This window comes from Acanthochromis polyacanthus, chromosome 5 (assembly GCF_021347895.1).
Source record: "Acanthochromis polyacanthus isolate Apoly-LR-REF ecotype Palm Island chromosome 5, KAUST_Apoly_ChrSc, whole genome shotgun sequence".
NCBI lineage: Eukaryota > Metazoa > Chordata > Actinopteri > Pomacentridae > Acanthochromis > Acanthochromis polyacanthus.
In genome coordinates this window covers 30,508,374-30,530,714 of record NC_067117.1, presented here as the reverse complement: position 1 = coordinate 30,530,714, position 22,341 = coordinate 30,508,374, and the positions used below count along the sequence as shown (strand labels likewise).

The 22,341-nt window shown below is 39.3% G+C and overlaps 1 protein-coding gene across 9 annotated transcripts in view; it reads right to left on the bottom strand.

Moving 5' to 3' along the window:
• The window catches only part of ptprt (protein tyrosine phosphatase receptor type T), a 448,077-nt gene that overhangs the window by 204,492 nt on the left and 221,244 nt on the right, over nt 1–22,341 (bottom strand). For all 9 annotated transcript variants that reach the window (XM_022195474.2, XM_051948450.1, XM_022195480.2 and 6 more), the window contains exons 9-11: nt 21,378–21,493; nt 20,620–20,800; nt 4,404–4,513 (exon numbers count right to left, since the gene is read on the bottom strand). In XM_022195474.2, the coding sequence (XP_022051166.1) occupies nt 4,404–4,513; nt 20,620–20,800; nt 21,378–21,493 (407 nt within the window). The remainder of the gene's footprint in view (nt 1–4,403; nt 4,514–20,619; nt 20,801–21,377; nt 21,494–22,341) is intronic.

Sequence of the window (22,341 nt, the reverse complement as noted above, 5' to 3'; positions counted from 1 at the left end):
ATGAGTGTTATCAACTTGTCTGTCAGTGATTTCACTGTTGAGGCTGATTTCCACCACACACGCTTTCTCATTTCTTCTCATATACTTAACTTTCTTACATGAACACATTTCCAACTTAACAGGAAGCGCACACTCAGCCATCGACTACTTGAAGCTACTTACTTTCCCACATACTTTCTTCTTTTTCATGCGCTCAACTTATTCAAGAACACACATCCCTTTTTCTTGGTACTTTACTCCCTCCTTTACTTTCACATTCACACACACACACACACACACACACACTAATAGCTCTGCCAGGTCTCGGTGTGAGGTAGCTCCTTGATGCAGTGATATAAGAGGCAGACAGGAGACAGAGAACGGGTCAATAATTCATTAGATAGAGGGCTCAACTCAACTTCAACCCGAATAAACCGTCTATAACCACACACACACACACACACACACACACACAAAGGTATACACCCACGTCTTTCTATCTCGCTCACTCCCAAACATTGTCTCAAGGACTGTCGAGAGATAAGTCTCTGCTACTTTCTTTCCAGGTTCGAGCTCTACTTTTCTGCCTCCTTCCACAAGAATTTGCATCCACTTCTGAACAGTTGCTCATATCTAATTTTATCTATTTGCAGATATAACTCAGAGTTTATACCAGTATGAGTCGAAAGTGATGTGATGACACATTATAAAACCAGCACAGATGTTTCTATACCTTAATTTTTCTACATAGTTATGAAAGATCTCACCTTTGATACATGGTTTTCTGTAAACCTCTACACCTTGCTGCCCTCTGTGACACTCAGTAGCAGAAGAAACAACTATTTGCTGGTTAATTTACATTAAATTTGCCTTACCATGGCGAAACTGAGAAATTCAGATTTGAAGTAAACGTTGTCACGCGTACACTTTATTTCCAACAGTATGTGGACAGCCGTATCTGGTGCTGTTGTTGATGGTTTAGGATAAAAAGTTGGTCAGATACCTCAAGTTTTCCATGTTGTTTTAAAAGAAGATCTCAGATTTGACTCTTAATTGAACTGATGCAGATTTATGAATAGAAATGGAGTTCAGCCATAGGCGTCAGCTTAGGGGGGGACGGTGGGGATGTGTCCCCCCACTTTTTGTCAGGGGTCATTTTGTCTCCAACACATTCAAATTCTTCACATGTAAGCCGTTGTAAACCCAGTTATTTTCAGCAGTATAGAAAATTCCGACGCTCCTGAACGCACCATCCGCACTCGGCCGAGAGTTGCACAGACACGCAGCACACCTTCGTGAGGTTAAAAAAAAACGCGCAGATGCTAAATTTGCGCCCGTGCCAAGTGGAAGCTCCGACCAGAGGCGTGCAGGGGCAAAATTTCGGCCCGGGAGAATTAGTACTATAGCGGCCCACAGACCCCTTTACTAGCATGTACTAATAGTTGAACAGGTTGAGCCTCTGCCTTTGGTGCGGTGGTTGTGAGTTCAAACCCAGCTTTTGCCGCAGTTCTTCGACATTTTCTCAAAGTGCTGTGGTCTCCATCCCCCCCACTTTTAAAAACAAACTGATGCCCTTGAGTTCAGCGCATGCTTTTCTTTAAATTCCTGCACTGTGTGACACTCAGTGCGAGAGAGAAAATAACTATTTGCCACTTAAGTTACATTAGAATTGCTTTACCATAGTGGAACTGAGAAATTCTGACTGATTATTTTAGGTAAACTCTCTAAAATGTCCACTTCATTACCAAAAGTGTGCGGAGAACATTTTCTGCCGCTGTTGTTGTTGATGGTTTGGGAAAAAAAGTTGGCTCAAATGCCTCAAGTTTTCCATGTACTTTTAAAGGACGACCTCACCTTTTAGTCTTGATTGAATTGATGCAGATTTTTGAATGAACATGTTGTCAGTACATTGTTTTCTGCAAACTTCTGCACCTATGAATTTCAATTTATAATGAACTGATCAGCCATTTGGCTCAGAAATGTCAGAAAATTAGCAAAAAGTGGATCAGTTTTCTCAAAGGTCTTGTTTTGTCCAAAGTTCACCATCATAGAAGAAAACATTCACATTCATGAAGCTGCCACACTTTGGAGCAGTATGTGTACAATACTGCCAAAAGTATGTGGACAACCTTCTCTGGTGTAGTTGTAATGAAACAGCTGTTATCTGGAGCTGTTGTCAACAGTTTGGTTCCAATGAAGAAGGGGATTTTAATGCTTTAACAGACAGCAAAGTCTTAAACATCTCTTTTTACACCATCCAGAAATTGTTTCTGCAGTTTTTTAGTTCCTAATCGTGCCCCTCACATTTGGGATGAACATGTGGACTCATTATCATCTCAACTGTAACTTGAGCCCAGCCATCAGGAAAAGCTCCCGTATCATTGGCTAAAATTACCTGCAAGTTTGTTTTAAAGTTTTGATCTAGTGTTCAAAAAATGTTTTAAGGACTGAGCAGGACACTGAGCAGTAGAAATTCATGATTGTACTGTCATGTGCACTTTTTGGCCAAAAGTATGTGGACATTTTTATCTGGAGCTGTTGTTGGTGGTTTGGGATAAGAACTCGGTTTCAATTAAAGGATTTTTAATGCTTTAGCACACAACAAAGTCTTGGCGAAATGTCAGTGCATCAATCCAGAAATATTTTCTGCAGGTTAGTGTAAACAACTTAAGTGACCTCAACTCTATCCGCCACCTTAGAGCTCGGCCTGCTGCTTGTGGAAAGCTCTCTCAGTTTTGGCAGCTTATTAAGGCCAATGGGTTTGGGATAATGAAGTCCACAATCACATTTGGGATGATCATGAGTCCAAATGCTTTTAGTAATGGGTGCAGAGTTAACAGCCTCCTTTCACTATAATTCCTCCTCAGCTCCTCTTGGCTTCTCTCAGCTCTTCCCTCTAATTAGGTTGCTTCTTTCTCACTTTCAACTGTACTTCTCCAATTGGTTTTAAGTGTCATTCGAGAAAATGCTGCTCAGCGAGTTCCTTCAGCTCTCGGCTCTCTTTTCAACGCCGCATTCTTTCCTACAATTATCAGTTATCATGTCTTTATGTGAAATTATGTGCAAATCAATAGTCCTCGCATAGAAAATACAACGATCTCTTTCAAGAGATCTCCGACAGACAGACACTGCAGACTTTGTGCTGCAGTTGTAATAGAGCAGAAGGCTGCGGGAAAGGCCAGTGAAGGTGAGACGAGATCGGCATCGAAACCTGGGAACAAACCTGCTGCTTTACAGACTGTCACAACCCAGTGGTTTCAATCCAAAGACATATTTGGAAAAGACAAAAAGAAAAAGGAAAATAAACACGCTCGGCTTAAAACATCCCCCGCCTTATATATAGTACCTCTCAGTGCAAGAAATAATAATATATACTGGACGATACACCTACAAAATGATACATCTTCACTACAATAAAAAAAAAAACAGTCAGGTCAAGGTCATACACCCCAACAGGCACATCTACAATACCAACAGGCTTAGTGTGCGCAATATGAATGAAATCCCTCAACTAGTTTCTGAGATATGATCTGGAAACAAGAAAGCATTTGGAGTGCCTCACTATGACCTTGAAAATCAGGTCAAGGTCATGCACCCCAAAAGGCACATCTATACTACATAGAGATGGCCTGGGTGCAATATGAATGAAATCCCTCAAGTAGTTTCAGAGATATGCTCCGGAAACGAAATGCGGACATACGGACATACGGACCGACATGCCCACGCCAATAACCCCTCCTACGGCCGGCGGGGGATAAAAAACAAAAACAAAGCTCACTTTTCAATATTTTGTGCAAGTAAACTTTGATGCACTAGAACTTTATCGACATATCCAAGTGTTAAGCTCAACCACCACCTGTTTAGTCACATTCACAAGCAGCATGGCTTGAATTTGATTTCTAATGGCATTGTGAGGTATTCATTACCTACCCAGCCACCTCACCTTTTCTCTCATTTCTATGAATATCGTGACATTTGAGGCTGCCCCGGCGACTATATTAAGGATAAAAGTTTGGAGTGTAGGGACAAGAGCTGGAGATTAATCTCCACGGGTCATGATTAGCATTCATTCTCATTTCTATCTGTGAGCCATCTTACTTTGTATTAGAAGATTGTGTTCAGCGAGGAAGTTCTTGCTTAACCAACTTAACTTTGAACCATCAAATTAGATTCAAGAAATGTAGCTGGTTATGTTCAGTCAGTGCAGAGAAAAGGCATGTCAAAAAACTTAACATTTCAAGTTAAAAAAATGCCAAATCACAAGGAAAACTCAAGCTAAACGTAATGGAGTGATATTGTATAGGACTGCAGTAGATTGTCTAGGCTGCCACTCACAGCTGTGGTCCACACTTTCACACTTTTAAGCCTCCCGGTGTGGTTTACACCGATAACCTGTACTACAACCTTGCAAGAGTCTGACTGACCTCATACAGAGTGATGGCACCGTTGGTCTCATTGGGAGCTTTCCACTGCATGAAGATCTTCTCCTCGTACGGCGTATTCTGCAGAGACTCCATGGGAACCGAGCCAGGCACTGCAGAGAAAATCACAGAACATAAGAAGACATCTCGATATAAATCAGGTTTATACGTAAAATGTTGCTTTATTGAGAAGCAAATTAAGAGTTTGCGCCATAAGATACAATTTCCTTTTGGAGTGCAAAGCAAATTTTCAGATACACTGGAAAAAATGACCCTCTAAAAAACAAGAAACAAACTTATTTCAAGGAACTTTTACCTTGAAATAAGTGAAAAACATCTGCCAATAGAACAAGTGAAAAATGGCTTGGTAAGATATGATATTTAAAATCTTGAGATCTTAAATTTAGCTGGGAAAACTTAATTTAAGCTTTTTTAACCAAGATTGTCAAAATTACGGTAGGTGTGTCAACCTTCCTGTTGTCCCCATTTACAGCACCAAAAATATTCATTCCTTGTCTGAAAATAATCCAAAAAATCTGAAAAAAATTCCCCAAATTTATCAAAAAATATGCAAAATCTTCAGGGGAAAAAAAAATGTTTCCCTTAAAAGTTGCATTGAAAAAAATCCCCAAAATTTGCAAGAAATAAAAATTTATTTTTTTTAATCTAAAAATTTGAAATATTTTCAAAAAATGAATACAAATCTTCCAAAAAAATCCTAAAAATATCTAAAGTGATTCCATATATATCAGTAGAACTTCTAATATTTTGCTGGATTTTGGTTGATTTTTTTTCTGAATGTTTTTAAAGAAACATTTTTTAACATTTCTTTTTTTCCCAAAAAAATGTTCAAACATTTCCCCCAAAAATGTTGAAAATGTGGAAATTGTCACTGTGAAAATATGTCCCCCCCCCCCCCCACACACACACACACACACACACACACACACACACACACACACATTTTTAAACTTTAAAATGGGTCAATTTGACCCACAGGACGACAGCAGTGTTAAAATAAAAATAATTTCAAGATTGTTTGACTTAAGATATTTAAGATGCATTGTCTAAAAACAAGTCTTTCTATCTTGCTGAAATGTCTCTTGTTAAGCGAATTTATCTTAAATCAAGTGGGATGAGACATTTTGACTACAAATAAGACAAATAGACTCGGTAAGATTTTGAGTTTTAGCAGTGTAACACAGGGCCAATGGAAACTGTGAACCATCTGTGCAAAAAATGCGTTTATTTATAGCAACTTTAGTGCAATCTCAGAGTAAAAGTGTTCATGATTTACTTAGTCTCATGTTATACTTTACCAATCTCCACACCAGCCTTTGGTTACATTCATGCAGCTGTTAGATGCTAAATGTAAGACGAATAGCACAATATATGCACTAATACTGACATACTGGAATACACATTTTATCCACCATTTCTAAATGTCTCTATAATATGTCTCCTGCAGTTTGCACATAGACACAAAGTCTAGAAAAGGATCAAAACAGCAGAGGGAATATGAGAAGCCAAGAGAGGAAGGAGCGCTAAAGAAAAAACAATAAGGGAGGAAGATTACGCAGATTGAATTTCACTTCAGTTTCCCATGATTTAATTCTATTATTTAAGTGTAGCAAAAGTTTCAAATATCTGGAAAGCTACTCCTTAGCAATATTAGGTTAGCCAGAATTTAATTATGGGCTTTTTTCCCCGTGAGGCACAGCGAGACCCGTTGTTTGATCCAGTAAATTTTATCATGGAGGACATTTCCAACTATTAAATATGACACAATATTTCATAATATTTCATATAATCTGAAAGGCTGAAAGTTCTTTGAGACATATTAGGTTTTGCTGACACGTGCACACGGCATAAACCGAGCTGAGAAATTACCGCCGTCCAAAGTGTTGCTGATTTGCATGCGACAATTGATTGAGGTTACATGAAACCAGACAGAGGAAAGCAGCAGCTGTTTATTGTGATATTTCATTGCACATTTTTCTTATGCTGCACATAGTTTCAGTTAAGCTGTCACTGAGTTTATCGACGATCTCATCAACAGAGCAGGAAAAGTCAATCAGATCGTCATTCTGTCGACACACAACACACGTGGAGACAAGTTTAACTACAAGCTCCGACTTTCAGGTGTTCGTGTAATATTGTGAAGCCCAGCTGTAATTTGTAAAATTAAACTAGTCTCACCCTGAGATGAGCAGGAGACAGACAAGCTGTAATAATGTCATGTAGAGATAAATCTTGAAGCGGCCCTGTAGAAGGTGAATAATGGAACAACTGCTGGGACAAAACGACAGCAGCCGCGGTGATTTTCTTGGGCTGCGGGCAGATTTTCAGACTCACCGCTGGGAACCCTACACTCAAATCAAACTCATTTGGATGGAAAACCTCAAATAAAAACTCTATTAGCTTACAAAGTCATCACTAATTCAATGTCACTGGACCAACTGTCTCCAGTCAGGGGAAAACTTTTACCTGATGCCTTCATGGTTGGGTTTTATTTGCATGGGGACACATTCTTTTATTTATTTTTTCCATTGTGCTGCCTCTTTAATCAAGCACACTGGACTTGAAATGAAGCAATCAGTTTGAGATTCAAGTGTCGACTTCAAGCTTTAATTTGAGGCTGTTGAAAATCAGTCCATTCCGTGGTGCCCCAATTTGGGCAAACATTTATTCTAATTGGACATAACAACAGACCTAATAAACATCTCATATTTTATATTTGTGCAACGTCCAGCAAACATGTTGTAATCTCCCTGTTATTGACCTGTAATGAGGACATCTTCATCTGAAACACATGGACAAATCAGTTTAGATCAGGTGATGTCTTAGTAGCTGTAATGTGGCTTATTCAGGTTTCCTAGCTTCAAGATGGCTTTCCTTTTGTCACTGACAGTTGAGGCCAAATCACTGTTTTAGTGTCTGCAAAGCTCATAAAGGTTTGTGTGACAAAAAAACAACAACTTTGCTATCCATCCAAGGCGTCCATGTACAGATCAAAATCTGTGACTTGTGTCTGCACTGAAAGCTGACTGTACATGCCTTAGAAAAACAAATGGTGCATAAAAAACACTGGTCATTGTAACTGAGAATTACAGTTGAATGTCAGGGATAATCACAGTGCTACAGCCCAATCTGCAAGCTGCTCCTATGTCATGTGAACAGTGCATGTGCTTTTCTGTGCTTGTGTGTACTGTGTTCTGTGCAAAATAGCTGCTGTAGTATGAAAAGAGACACATGCATGACAGATTTTCAAAGTCTTATTTTGTCCATATTTGAAGTGACTCCAGCATCAATGTTCCCATTAGGACTCCACTACCCCACCACTGTTTCACTCAGTGGATAATTCTTTTGTGAAAGAAGAACATCTACCAGGCAGCAATTTGTAGGATAAGCTTTGGTCACCTAAAACTGGAGAATTTCAACAAAACTGTATAAAACTGCACAGTGTGACTGCACTTTTCCCAACACCCAGTGTAGAACAAACTTGAAGTAGCACGTATTGGAATAAAAAAAAAAAATCTAAAGAACAGCTGCAGAAAACACTAGTTGTCCATGTTTGTAGATATTTCCCTTTGCAACATTTTGAAAAGTTCATTTAGCCTATCAGAGAGCAGGTCACCTGAGCCCTCCCAGCAGGAAACGTTTCCACAACAGTGGCTAAAAAGGGCCACAATTATGTTCCAGGGTGACAAAGGAGGAAGGTTCTCAAACCAACTCAGAAACGGTTGTCCAGATGTTATCAAGCCCCCTCCCCCCAAATATTACTGTGATGTGTTACCAAAAGTAGAACATTTTGCCTCGAATATTCTGAAAGTGTTTTGGGAGGGTTTGGTGTATTTGAAGTAACACATGATAAAAGTTACCAACAATTTCCCATGATAACAAAGCAACAGTCATGTAGTATTACCCATTAAACCTACAGCCATGGCCATAAGTTTGGACACAACATGACTTATGTCTGGTTTGATGTCTATTACAGAACATAACTAATATTTTTTGACAGCACCAGTTTAATTAGTCAACAAATCAACAAGGGATATAATATTATCAATAAATTCCAACAATTAGAACAACTTTGTTCCCAAAACATATATGAGAAGAAAATAACAAAAAAATGCAGTACTTTCACAACCAAATTTGGTAAGAATAACAAAATCACACCAAACTCTTTTGATGTTTTTTTTAAATATGAAACTTAATATAGTTCTCAGGAGTTGCGTATTATCACCCAAGCACTTCAGTATTTTGTGGTATTTTCTAAGATTCACATGCGTCATGGTACTTGTGTCCAAACTTATGGCCATGGCTGTATTTAGAATAAACTTTCTGAAGCGTTCTTGCTGAAACATTCATAAAGCTTTACAGAAAACATTTTTTACAGCAAAAACTCCAGCTGTGGGAAATCTTAAAACCTGCTGGTGTAGTCTGAAGTTACTGAGTGTTGCACATCTCTCCTCCTATTCACAGAAACAGCGAGGGGCAGGCATGGTCTGCTGATGTACTCATTATAGTAAAATCTACCTGGTAACAGCAGTTAGCATGAATCTGAGAGGAGACAGGCTTTCACACATCTTTATGAAGACACACTGACAGAGAAGAAGGTGTCAGACTCCTCGTTTGGGAGTGAAAGTGTCAGATAGTCAAACTCGCAAATACACACCATTTTACACACAAAAACACAGAGATACACACTTGGACAAACACATGAACACCTAGCACTAGATCAAGAACACAATAGTGAAACATTAATCCACTGAGAGGTGTGAACTGTAAATGTTAAGGAGACAGACGGAGAAAGGAGCGAGTGCAATGTGTTATCTGTTAATCATGATGTGGGTATGTATATCTGTTTATACTGACTCTGTTATGACATTCTCATTTAAAGGAAGGTTTGGGTTCAGTGTTGGTCAGAAAGTAACATATTAGTGTTTGAATCTGTAGGAAATTAACTATGTAATGTTCTCTGAAGTGATGGAAAGACAACTGTGTTAGCATTTTTACTTTTCCATCTAACTTCATAGTTCTTTCTAGTTCCTGATCATTTGGCAGAAACATGCTCCGATCTCATTCTGTTTTTCTTTGGTTGCGCATAAAGTTGTTGATGGAGGAAGTGAAGCTTTTATTTTGTTGCTGCATTCACAGTAAGTCGGAGTGGATGAGAGCGTCGGTAACGCACAGATGAGCCTGACAATAGCCGGAAGCTTTTATTGCTCCTTTAGTTTGATGCTCAACTACAAAGAAAGCTTCCAGGAAAGTTCAGCCATTTGCAGCCGTAAATTGAATCTAAAAGAAGACGGATGTGCCACTGCACTTCCTTTTACACTTAACAATTGGGTGCCACGATTCATCACTCTTCAAAACATCAAACGGCTTCAGGACGACCTCCTGCACCGGGAGATGCCTGGCTTAAAATTCAAGCAGCACACAGAGCAAACATCAGTTCTTTTGATCAAGGTGGGATCTGATTGGAAAACTGTTTTGTTATGTAAAATCGCTGCCCGATATTTTAGAAAACCTAAGATCTAAGATATTTTTTGTCATATTTTTACCCTCTTTTATGCCTGATCGAAGGCCAACAAAGGATTCGACAAGTTTTAATGGCCATGAGCTAGCTAAAAACACAAGATAGCAACATTTTAACACAATAGCTGCTCATCGACTCACTGCCATGTGGAGATTTAACACCAATTCCAAAAGTTTATGTCAGGTGTTGACAAAATGAGAGAATGGCAGCCTTACTTTGCAGTTCTACAGCGGACACCACACAGCAGGTGTCACCGATTCATTTAAGCTGATCACGGTCATTTCGGTTTTATTTTATCCATGAAAGCAAACAAGTCTTGCTATCAGCATGCCAGAATCTGACTGCCTGAACTGTCAGAGTAAAATTTATGACCCATGACTCCAAAACTGAGGTACATACAGAAGTATGAATGTGCTGAAGCCCTGCAGAACAAAATACGACAGAGTTGAAACAAAGACATTATGGAAGACACCTTTGACCAAAACACGAACAGTAGCAGTAAGTCACACATAAATGGACAAACATCGGCACACAAAGACACACACACACACACACACACACACACACACACACACACACACACACACACACACACACACACACACACACACACACACACCGACAAACTATCAGAGGTCTGACAGAAGAATATTTTGATTAGTAATTCCGAGGTGTTGATTAAGGCCCCAGCCTGTGGAGCATATCAAATTACCCTAACAAAGAAATGCAATTAGATGCTGCCATTTTTATTCAGCGCCTTATCACTCACTTTTTTGTGTGCATGTGTGTGTGTACTCTGATCTTTTGTGATGCAGCGTCTACCTGAATATCTGTGAATATCTGGCTGGTGTTTTTTTTTTATAATTTGTGTGTGTGTGTGTGGCGGGCTGTTTGTGTGTGTATAAATATGAGCTTTCTATGACTCACTGTGTGCACCCTGACATCTCCGGCGTGCACATCGTGACTCACACAACGCGGCCGTGCATGTGCGTGCATGTTTTTACTCCCTTTTTGTGTACATATGCGTGTGTCCTCGTGCACCTCGGGGGCTGCGACCGAAGAAAACAGGCTTCATTGAAAAGATAACGGCAGCTGTAACACATTAATCATAACTTGATTAACTTCCATCGCGCAGCACAATGAATGGCCTGCTTTATTATGCCAGAAGCTCTCTCCTCTATGTGTCTCTCTCTCGCTTCCTCTTGTGCTCTTTTCTCTTTTCTTTTTTGTGTATATTACTAGTTTTCTGTCTCTTAACCCCGTCTTGCATTTGCAGTTCGGTTCAAATTATCTCTACTGGCATGAAATGAATATCTCCGTTTCCTCTCTGGCTTTTCATTTCTCTGGCTCTCTTCATTATAGTAAGCAGCAGACCTGGTTGTTTATATGGAAATTTTGACTTTTATTCTTTGTTACTGTTTAGGGCCGTGCAGCAGCTATTTGCAAGCAAACCCAAATTAAACTGATGCTTATTAGCGATTTGGGGATTATTTGCACAACATGTGTTTAAACATTCAGCAGCAGCCTGATGGTAATTCGGCAAAATACAAGTTTGAAATCCATTTTTTGCTTGACGGCCCATGTTTCCGTGTGAAGAACCACAACATTTTTTTTTTTGTTTAGAGCCAGACAGATATGTAAATTCATCATGTAATATTTTTATGTATCCATACATAAATTCATAATGCCTTTCACATTATCTTTATTATACCTTTTTATATCTTTATTTTTACCCTTTTGTACTTTTGTAATTCTTGTCCTACTTCTATAATACTTCCAGCTGCTGTAACATGTCAATTTCACCAGCGAGGGATCAATTTGTCTTATCGTATCAAACAGGTGGTCAAGAAATTGGCATGTGAATTTTCAAGAAAAGCCACTTTACACCATTATATCAGTTTCATATTTATACCAATATGTAATTCTTATTAATGTTTATGTAAACATGGATGGCACCCCAACCCAAAGTATCTGGTAAAGGTGGGCGGCTGTGGCTCAGGCTCAGGTGATAGAGCGGGTCGTCCAATGATCGAAGGGTCGGCGGTTCGATTCCCGCTCTGACCTAGTCATGTGCTGTTGTGTCCTTGGGCAAGACACTTCACCCGCCTTGCCTCCAGTGCTGCTCTCACACTGGTGTATGAATGCGTGGTGGTCGGAGGGGCCGTAGGCACGGGTTGGCAGCCACAGTTCCGTCAGTCTGCCCCATTTGTAGCATCTTATGGCTACAAATGTAGTTTACCACCACCAGAGTGAGAATGTGTGAGTGAATGAATAATGGATCCATTGTGAAGCGCTTTGAGTGCCTAGAAAAGTGCTATATAAATCTAATCCATTGTTATTATTAAAGACCAATTCGTGCTTTCTTAATCTGGGGTAGGCGTGACGCAAATTTCGTTATCCAGCCAAGTTTTCCAGTCATGGGCATCCAGTCGTGGGCATGCATTCGCAAAATTTGTGACTGCCTGAAATGTACAAATGCACTGATAGAACACGTCCCAGGAAACAAATGGTGTTCCACACTAATTGTACATGGACATTCTCCATCACATGAGCCTTATAGCCTTATAGGGTTATAAACTCATCATTTAAACTGTACATTATAATTGAGGAAGTTGCCTTCAGATATTGGAGGTGCTTTGATTTATAGATGCTTCCTATTGATGGTGATTTAACGAAGCAGGAAATTTTAAATTCCCCAGATATGCATAATATGTAGTCCTCTGTTGGCTTTCCAGTGTGTGCATCATGTAAGAAACGCTGTAAGAAATCCAAACGTCTCCAGACATCCTGTGCTATGTCTGCCCACTGTGCTCGCCACACCTCAGGAATAAACACATGGACACAGTGCTGCAGCGCAATCTGTATGTACAGTTTAAGTGCATAGCTTTTCAGAAACATCTTGTGTTTTTCTGCGTTCCATATGAGGGGCAATTCAATACACACTTTGTACTATGAATAGAACCACATAGTATGTGTCCTTTGTAAGCTTTCAAAGTCTGCATGGACTTGTGCAAATGGACAGGAAAGGGTCAATACATCATCACCTGTACTGGCAGACCTAAAAGAGCAACAAATTACCGTCTACACTATACTGTATACCATGCTGCTATGTATAAGACCTCATCATCTACTTTAATGTTGATCATTTTGTATTGTTTTCTCTTTAAATCTCATTTAGTCTGTTGCTTATGTCTGATAGTATGCTCTAATCCATGGCATATCAATATTGCTACAAACTAATTCTTCATGTTGTTCAACATTTCATCATTATGGCAGTTTATCCTCCCTGGGAACAAATAAACACATCTTGATGAAAAGCAAGCTGGCAGGAGTTAGAAGTAGAGCCGATGGATTAACTTTCACATCGTGATAAAAGGATTATAGGACCGATCTCTGTTTGTTATTCAAATGGGAGACCATAAAGAAATGCACGATTCTGGTTTTTGACATCCTAAACATCCCATTTTCAAACATTCAAATTCACAAAGTGCCACAAACACGGAGATGTAAGTGTTGCCTCAAGCATCTTGTTGCTATGAAATGCTGCTAAGAAAGTCAAAAGTGCATCTTCTTTGAAATATTAGAATGTAAAGCATAGATTGTGTTAATCTGAACTCAATTTGGTATTAATGCATGTTTTAGTAGAAGCACAACACAGAGCAGCAGCAACATGGCTCACTCAATTATGGTTTATTTGTATTTAAAACTCAACTTCTGTATGGTTTTAGAGCAGACTGTGATCATTTATATACCAAATAAATGATTAAAAGCACATAGACAGACAGTGCACTCCTAAAAACTGCAAATGCGCTTTGATGAATTGCCTTTTGGAAAACTGACAGCTATTGAGCACCAAACAAAAAGCAAAGCTGATGTCTCTTATTGTTGTTTTTCTTCTACTGTGATCGTAGAAAAGACCCTGTGCTCCAAAGATAAAAGGATTATTAAATCTCGCTGACTGTCATTGCCCTCAGAGTGAGAGGATCGTTTTTTTTCTCTTTAACAGTGGTGGAGGTATTTATGAGGATATAAACATAGGGATTTGAGATCAGTGTATTTAATATCGGCTGTTTGTCTCCGAGAAGCACTTAAACATGTGACAGGATATCTGGGCTGACAGATAAAAACAACTTGAGCCAACGCTGGTGTTTGTAGCTGAAAAGCAGTTTACTACATCAGCCAGAGCAGCACTCTGAAAAATTTCAAGGACCGTTTTTCTCAATTGTAAATTTGGTAGGAGTCCATTTCTAAAAAAAAAAACAAAACAAACAAAAAAAAAAACAGAAAACAGAGACTTCTGTCCTTGTGAAACATCCATTCCTTGCATCAGGCAATAAACCAGTTGGATGTTTTCAACTAAAAATCAATTTAATGCCCCTTTGGAGATAATATTACGTCTCCAATCAACCAAAAAAATCCAATGGAGTCGCAAGGAGTCATTTCTGAGATTCTGGAGCATTGAAGGTTGCTTTGTTTGTTGCAACCCTCTTCTCATATATAATAATGAACTAAACAGATTCAAAATCAAATCTGGACAAAATAATCGAAGACGCTCTGTTGCAAGATAGATATTCTGTCTTTGGCGTATATGCTCCAAAAGTCTTGTTTTTTTTCTCATTGTTGGGTGTATATACTTGTATATTTGGCGGTATTACAAGTTTGCTGTCATGTATAATTGAATTACAGAATTTAATATTCTTGTTAAAATCGTTTATTATTATTTCAGAACCCACAGCAGATAAACACAGTTTGTTTGATGTAATTCCTTTGGAATGAACAAGTGAATTTAGAAATTAGAATCGGTTTCTTACTTCTACGTTGTTTCTAAATGCATCACTGCTGGTGACAATCACAGCTATTACATGTTGCACACTTTTATTGTCAGACTTTAGTCCTGCATTGACTCACGTGTACATCCTCTTTGTATGTATGTGTTGTTGTCATTGCTAGTAGAAGTAGGCAATGAACGTGTTGTGTATGACTAGTATTGGTGCTGCTGTCTGTTTCTTTATTTGGGAACTTGAGATCAATGAAATCAGAATCCAAGACCTCCAATTATAAGACTGATCAATACAAATACACTGGACAATTTATTAAAATTAAGTCTGAAGCAGTCTTAAATATTCACATAGTAGCCAGTTTTTGAGCAGGACCCTTAATTTTAGCGCGGCTATGCTACATGCTATTGATGGTCGAGGCTAGCTTGTCGTTTCACATTAAACATATGCACAGAGACACAGTTAGTGTGGAAACCAGGTGTGCTTAGGGTCAGTTCACTGACTTTAAAAATGATAAATGTGGGCACCAGTGCATGCAGATGATCTGATTAATTTGCAGAGGGTCGTTGATGGTGGTGTCACATCAAGAAATGCAGTAATGTGTTGCTGCAAGGTAGCAAATAAGGATATAAACAATGCCTGATCTTTTTTTTTTTTTCAGTGAGCTCCCCAATGTGATTTTATTTTATTTATTTATTTTAACAATTTGACTGTCCATTGACTATGGAACAACTAATAGATGAATCTAGGTGTTGCCTATAAGCCTCATTGCTACAACAGCTGTGTTCAGTACTGAGACACCAATTCACATCCACAACTATGACCAACAGAAGGGTTGACCAATTAAATTATTCAAACTCTTCCCATGTGGAAATTTCAACACATATTTACCTAAATAATATTAATTCACTGTGTTCTATTGAGGACTGGTTGTAAACCGCTGCAACGATCTTTGTTTAAGGGTATGTTAGTCGATACAGTGATTAAAAAATAGCTACATATAATGCTCAGGGCCAACATGTTGCCGTCACTAATGCAAAAATAGTTGCACGATTCCTGAGAGGCAGCTCCTCTGACTTCCTCTGGCTCACGTTTGATCAGTACAAGACCCGGCAGTAGGGCGGTTGTATTAAGCTGACCTGACAGCTACCTGACAGATAGGTGTTTCATGGTTAGCTTAATGGGCTGCTGTGTACAATAAGTGGACATGACATTTGTCTCTGAGGCAATCATGTCTGTGTGTGCTGGTGTGTATTCATACACAACTCACATTGTGGGGAAATAAATCTGTCACATTGTGAGGACCTGATTCATTTTGGGGGTAAAAAAAAAGTCAAATTTGAGGTTGACAGCTTGGATTTGGGTAAGGGTATTTTCTGGTTAAGTGTTATTCCATGGCTATACTACCTTTCACTGAAAGGCTGCTGCATCACTGCCATCAATCAAAATGCCTGCACCAGGTTCAACAGCACCTTCAGAAATCTGTACTGCAAACTTAAAAAAATAGATAATTCTTCCATTTATATTAATTTACATAAGATGTGCATGGTTCTTTCACACAGAAATGGGACATAAATTAAAGTAGGGATATCCAGGCAACAGCCTGTCCTCAAACCAAAAACGACCACATAGGTCGTCTGTACACACCCGTATTACGACCCAGTGTTACGTTTTGACTATGCAACCTCTGGCGGTTGAGTAAATATCGACACTCCGGTGTCGCAGGTGAAACGTCACCATGAAACAAAGTTTTATCTAACGCTATCCCTGTCCCTTTCCCTTTCCCTCACCCTAACCCTAACCATGACCCTAAACCCGTGCTGGGAAAGTGAGGAAAAAGCCGTTTCGTGACGGAAAAGCCGTTTCTCGAATTAAATCACCTAAAGCGTTCGTTTTCCCCGTAGGGGCGCAAACGTTCAAACGACTGCATAGGTCGTATTCCGGTGCACGGTGCAAACGACCAATGCGGTCGTATGAATTTGAGGACATGTTGCCAGGCAATGATAGCTTTGTATCAAAGTCTTGTTCATGCCTTTCAGAGTTATCTGTAGATGTTAGATTAGCCTTAATTACATTTTACATGTTTAAGTTTCACAGTGTTGAGCGGGATCCAAAACCAGGACACGCAACCATTCAAAAACAAAAGCTCACCATCTTTTTTTTATTTGCAATGACATTATCCCTTACAATAGTGAATCTGCTCCATGAACAGTCACAGGAAATAGTTATGGTTAGTCTCTAAGACATAAATCTGAATTAGAATAATGTCTTCTAAAATGATGGAAACATGACTGTGTGTGTGATGATGGCTTCAAACTGCAAATGGAGAACAGAAAAGGCACACAAACAAGACCTCAAATGTCTATGAGGTAACGAGTCTAAGTCATTGAATGTAACAGCTGACCATTATCTATGCAGTATTGTTGCAGGCTAGGGAGAATTTTGATTTAATTTCAGTGTTTTGATGAAAATGTGCATCCATTTCTATCATCTGTCAGCCATTTTTTAAAATTGTTTTTATCAGTATATCATACATGTTTCTGTCGTCAAATAGTGGTTGAGGCTCCAGGCATTGCAGTCTTTGTGTACAGTTACTGTGGTTATTCTTGTCTACTGAAATAATACTTGTGAGTGTGTCCCAGGACTAGTTTAACACTTCTGACAGAGATGTTGCATAATATATGTGTGGTGTTTCTTGTTAACAGGGGAAATAATTCAATAGACTTCAGAGCAAGAGATACTTAGGCAATGGAGGACACAAAGCGAAAAGTGTCAAATGTGTGTTCATAGGTTTAATTTGGATTTTGAATTATTACTTTATGTTGTGTTTGAGCAATGGTGTAGCCATAAAACAACCATCGCCAATGCTGATACCGTTGTAGTTGTATGTCTTTGCACCCAAGAAACTGTGCAAACCCTCCCTTAACTCACCTCCACCAGTGAGTAGCTTTAATCGATTTGCTTGTCTTCAAAGTTTAGAACTTTTTTGTACAATATGTGATGCAGTTAGCATTGCAGTGGCACACAGCAGAATATAAGCAGCCAGCTTCTATGATTAAAAATGGGAAATCTTTAGCGTCTGAGTGGCATGGAAGTAAGGCAGAAGCAGGATTTTGTACAACAATGGAAGAGTCAAATTAACAATGGTGAGAAAGCCAAAGGGTTCGTGACTTGCGGTGGTTGGGGAGACTGTGTCTGTGGTTTTTCTGCGCATGTTAATATGCTGTAAATCTGGCTGGTAAAACAATTTAGGAAGACGTGATTAAAACCTGAGAGGCTCTCATCCTGAGATTACAATTATAAACTGGGGGAGGAAGAGTCCTTGTGAGCGAAGAGAAAAGTAATTTCATATCTTAATTGCAAATCCCTCATTTTGCCCCTAAACATAGGTTAAAGTTTATTTCTATTTTATCAGCAAGATTAGAGAGTAAGAGGAAAACCATATATGCTTGTGTATGTGTGTGTGTGTGTGTGTGTCTGTGTGTGTGCGTAAGGGGGAAGCTGCTTCATTTGCAGGAGCTCCGGCTCTATAAAGCTATTACCGTACAAACAGCAATTAGCCTCCATGTGAACAATTGCTGTTCTGTTCCCTAATTACTGAATTACAACCAGGAGATTAACGATGGTTAAATAAAAAACAATTAAGAACAAAACAATTAAGGCTTTTTTCCCCCTCCTTCTCTACACCCTAAAGCCATTGCTACTCCCCAGTCATGTTAGCTTCTCTTAAAGGGTTCGGGCAAATCGCAGTATGTGTGTGTGTGTTCGGCAAGCAAAGGTAGGAATTCCAGGCTGTGATGTTCCCCAGAAGCTAAATTCAGAGGATATTAGTTATGAGATCAGGAGAAGCGAAACAGCGAGCCTCGAGGAGGGTTGGGAAAGAGATGAGAGATTCGGGATCATTAGAACAATGTGTTTTTTCCTTTTTCCTGCTTATCAGGTGTTGCTCTAATGGAGTCGAGATATTCCAGTTTATCGCAGGCATGTTGTTGAGAGAAACGTGAAGCAGCGATGAATTATTAGCGGCGGGGGTTCTGCTCTGATTTAGGGGAACAAGAAGGCCTCCAGATAGGAAACAGGTTGTTGTTGTGAAATAATGTGAACCGCTGGAGGACATTTACATCTGAAGCACTTCTAATGTGTGTTGGTACGCTCTGCATATACACTGATAAGATGGGAATGCTAATTAGAACTATTTTTGTATGTTGCAGAGATCAAACCTATGTGAGTACAGATCTAACGCCCCCTTACATGCTACATGCTTATAATTATTTTTAGTCTGTACTTAGTCACTTTAAGAGTCCTTTTAATTGTAAATACGAGCAAAGCTTTGCAACCCAACAGCTAGTTTCCACGCCTTCAAAAGTCATGGTTTTCCAGTTTCTTGTGGCAACTCATTCGAAATTTGGTTGAGTCCAGTCTAACCCTGAACTCGTCACACCCAATTTTAAGACTGTACGTGGATTTTTTAAGACTTTTTAAATTGTAAATACAATTTTGTATCTTATTTCGTCTACCAAGAAAATTTGCACATTACTCCGTACTCGAGTTTCCTTATCTTTTCTTAAATGCTTCATGTATGATCTATTGTTACAAGGTATCCCTAATGGGATGAATAAAGCCTATCTATCTATCTATCTATCTATCTATCTATCTATCTATCTATCTATCTATCTATCTATCTATCTATCTATCTTTTTATAATACAGTTTTTGTTGCATTTTGTACTTTTATTATCTTGAGAAGGATAATCAATCCATCCATCCATCCATCCATCCATCCATCCGTCCATCCGTCCATCCATCCATGACATGTAAATGTACCTAAAAGTCACAAATAGATGCTGCATCAGAAGCTAACCTTCTGACATGTGGTGCAAAAGTGTATTTTAACCCAAATCCTGGTCTTTTCCGAAACCTAACCCATAGGTTTAGTGCCTAAATTTAATGAAAAGCAAGTGAAATATGTCCTGAAACTTGCCCCACCACAACCTGTCCAAGCTACATCACTTTTTTCCCACTATACAGGAAAAGCTACACATTTATCAGTGTCCAATATTGATGTGGTTTGACAAAATACCACTATTTGTCCCTTGGTAAATGAGAATGGGCTGCCTGGTCATGTGAGGAGCTTAAAAGGCCCGGTTACGGTCTATCTATAGCAGAGCTTCTGGGTTAAGTGGCATCTGTTTCTCAATTTGAACAACCACATTGCTAGAAAAAATGTATAATGTTTAGTTTAAACACGTTAATAGAGGTTTTTATCCGATATTGACAATTGGTGACATGCTAGTTGTAATAAAAATAAAACACCAAAGGAGCTGTTTTCCAAGCTGCACTACATTCATGCAAGCCCTTTCTTTATATGTATAAATAGCTTAACTATATCTCTGTTGTGTTGGCAAATTCACAAACATCAGTGTCTATTTATGTTCCGCTGTACACACAATGTAATATCAGGCTGATTAAAACTTTAAAACCTGTCACAAGCTAAAAGAACAGCTGGAAATTTCTTGTTCCTTGTAGTTGTTTTCATTTTGCCTCCAAACAATTATTGCTCCGACGCTTTTCAGCCCTGCAGCTCCTCAAACCAGCTGTCAGTCACACAGTGTGAGCCGGACTCTGACATCTCTCATCTTGTGCTTCCTGCAGGAGACATTCAGGTTTCTGTAGGTGGCCACTTCTCCTTCTGCTTATTCTAAACAACACACCGGTGGATGCTGTCAGAAAATTTATTATGAATCATTTTCTGGGGAGCCAGAGGGCATCTCCTCAGGGAGACGCTGACAGACACCGAGCTACTGCTGCTGCTGCTGGTTATAACTCGGATCAATACTGCATTAGAAACTTTGCTATTACACATTTTTGAATACATCTTTACAAACGGTGCTTTTACTCACCGTCCTCCTCCGTCTGTTTGACTATCTCTTCGCTCTCCTTGCTGCCTTCGGGGTTGGCCAGAACCAGACGCAGCCTGACGGTTACAAAAGGCCTCAGTCCTCTCAGAGTGTAATGTGACGACGTCTGGATCAACTCCTCAGCTACGAACTCCTGCTGGTTAAAGACGTACTGGTACTGCACCTGGGAGACACAGGAGGAAACACGGCATTTATTTCATTGGTGGAACACAAATGCAATGCTGACAGAACTGTCTTATGGCAAAAACATGTGAATTCACTGTGCAGGTCCAAACTAAATGTTGCATATCCCACATTACATTGCTGAGTAAATTTGAAGTACAATATTGGAATTTGGAGGTTAAAATATGTATAGATTCACCTCTAGATGCCGCACATATTGTCCTAATGCCAAGCTGTTTGCTTTTGCAAGTGTGTACTTACAGTACATTCCATTGAATGTTTAAGGTATAATACAGAATGGTGCATAGTGGGACTCCTGGCTATCTGCAACTTAGCTGCATGTCATTTTTCTTGCTCTTTTGTTCCCATATCTTGTGTATATCTCTACTGCAACTGTCTAATCAAAGAAAATATCTCTGAGTGTAATAAAAACATCAATTTAACTAGTTTACTTCTTATGGATAAATGTGCTTCTGTTTTCTGCTAGTGACACATAAAAGTGCACTTTCACGGCGGACAATACTTCATCTATCTTGCACTTTTGCATTACAGCACAGATTTCAGACAGCTGCTCTTACCGTCAGATTGTAGCTGTGGCATCGAGTCACTGCGTAACCAAAAGTCTCCCACTGTATAGTCAGCTGGCGAGCTCTGACATCCACCACGTTGACGTTTTGGGGTCCGTGGACTGGATCTGAATGAAGGACAGACAGAAATGAAAGTTAGTTCTACAAGTGAGCTGAAGAGACAGTAGTCTCATGCAAGGACACATTGTTGAAACACTGACCTCGCGGAACCACACTTCTAATCTGGAAAGACTCTGAACCAAATGGCTAAACTATGATCACTGGAAGACTTTGTGGGGCAGAATTTCTGACCGTCAAGTTATAGTTTAGTCCTTCTACCTTCTCAACATGACACTGACGACCGTTTTCACCTCGCAAAACTAGCAGATCTTTACTTTTTTACACCATAAATGTTCCTCATGCTTGCTAAAATACAGTTTTTTTTTCTATATATAGACATTGTTCGCACTGCTCTTGCATATCCATATGTGTTATCTTTGTATGTATGAGTAGATGCTCAGTGATGATATGTTGTATATTGCTGCATGTGACATTTAACTCTTTGAATCCTTGAATTCTAAAGTGTTACAACCAAGCTAAGCTTGCTTCCTGCAAAAACCCATCCTTTAACATTTGTCCAGATTTCTTTCACGGTACAACTGTGTCTCTTTCAGTAGATGTTTTGCATCATTGTGGTGGAAATAATAGCGCTACATGAGAAAAAAAGCGCCACTTAACTTCCTGTAAACAAGTTGTGAACGTGATTAAGACCCTTTGGAGTAGCAACCGTACAGTGAATTTGGTTCAATTATTTACTGAGCACTCATGCTGTTTTCAAATCGCCATGCAGAAATCCAAACTCTTCATTTAACAGTGGCTTTCATCTAGCTTGTTCAGATAAACTTGCTGCAACCAACAATCATTTAGAGATATTTTAATTTCCTAGGAATTGGGAGACAACAAACAGCTTTGATAC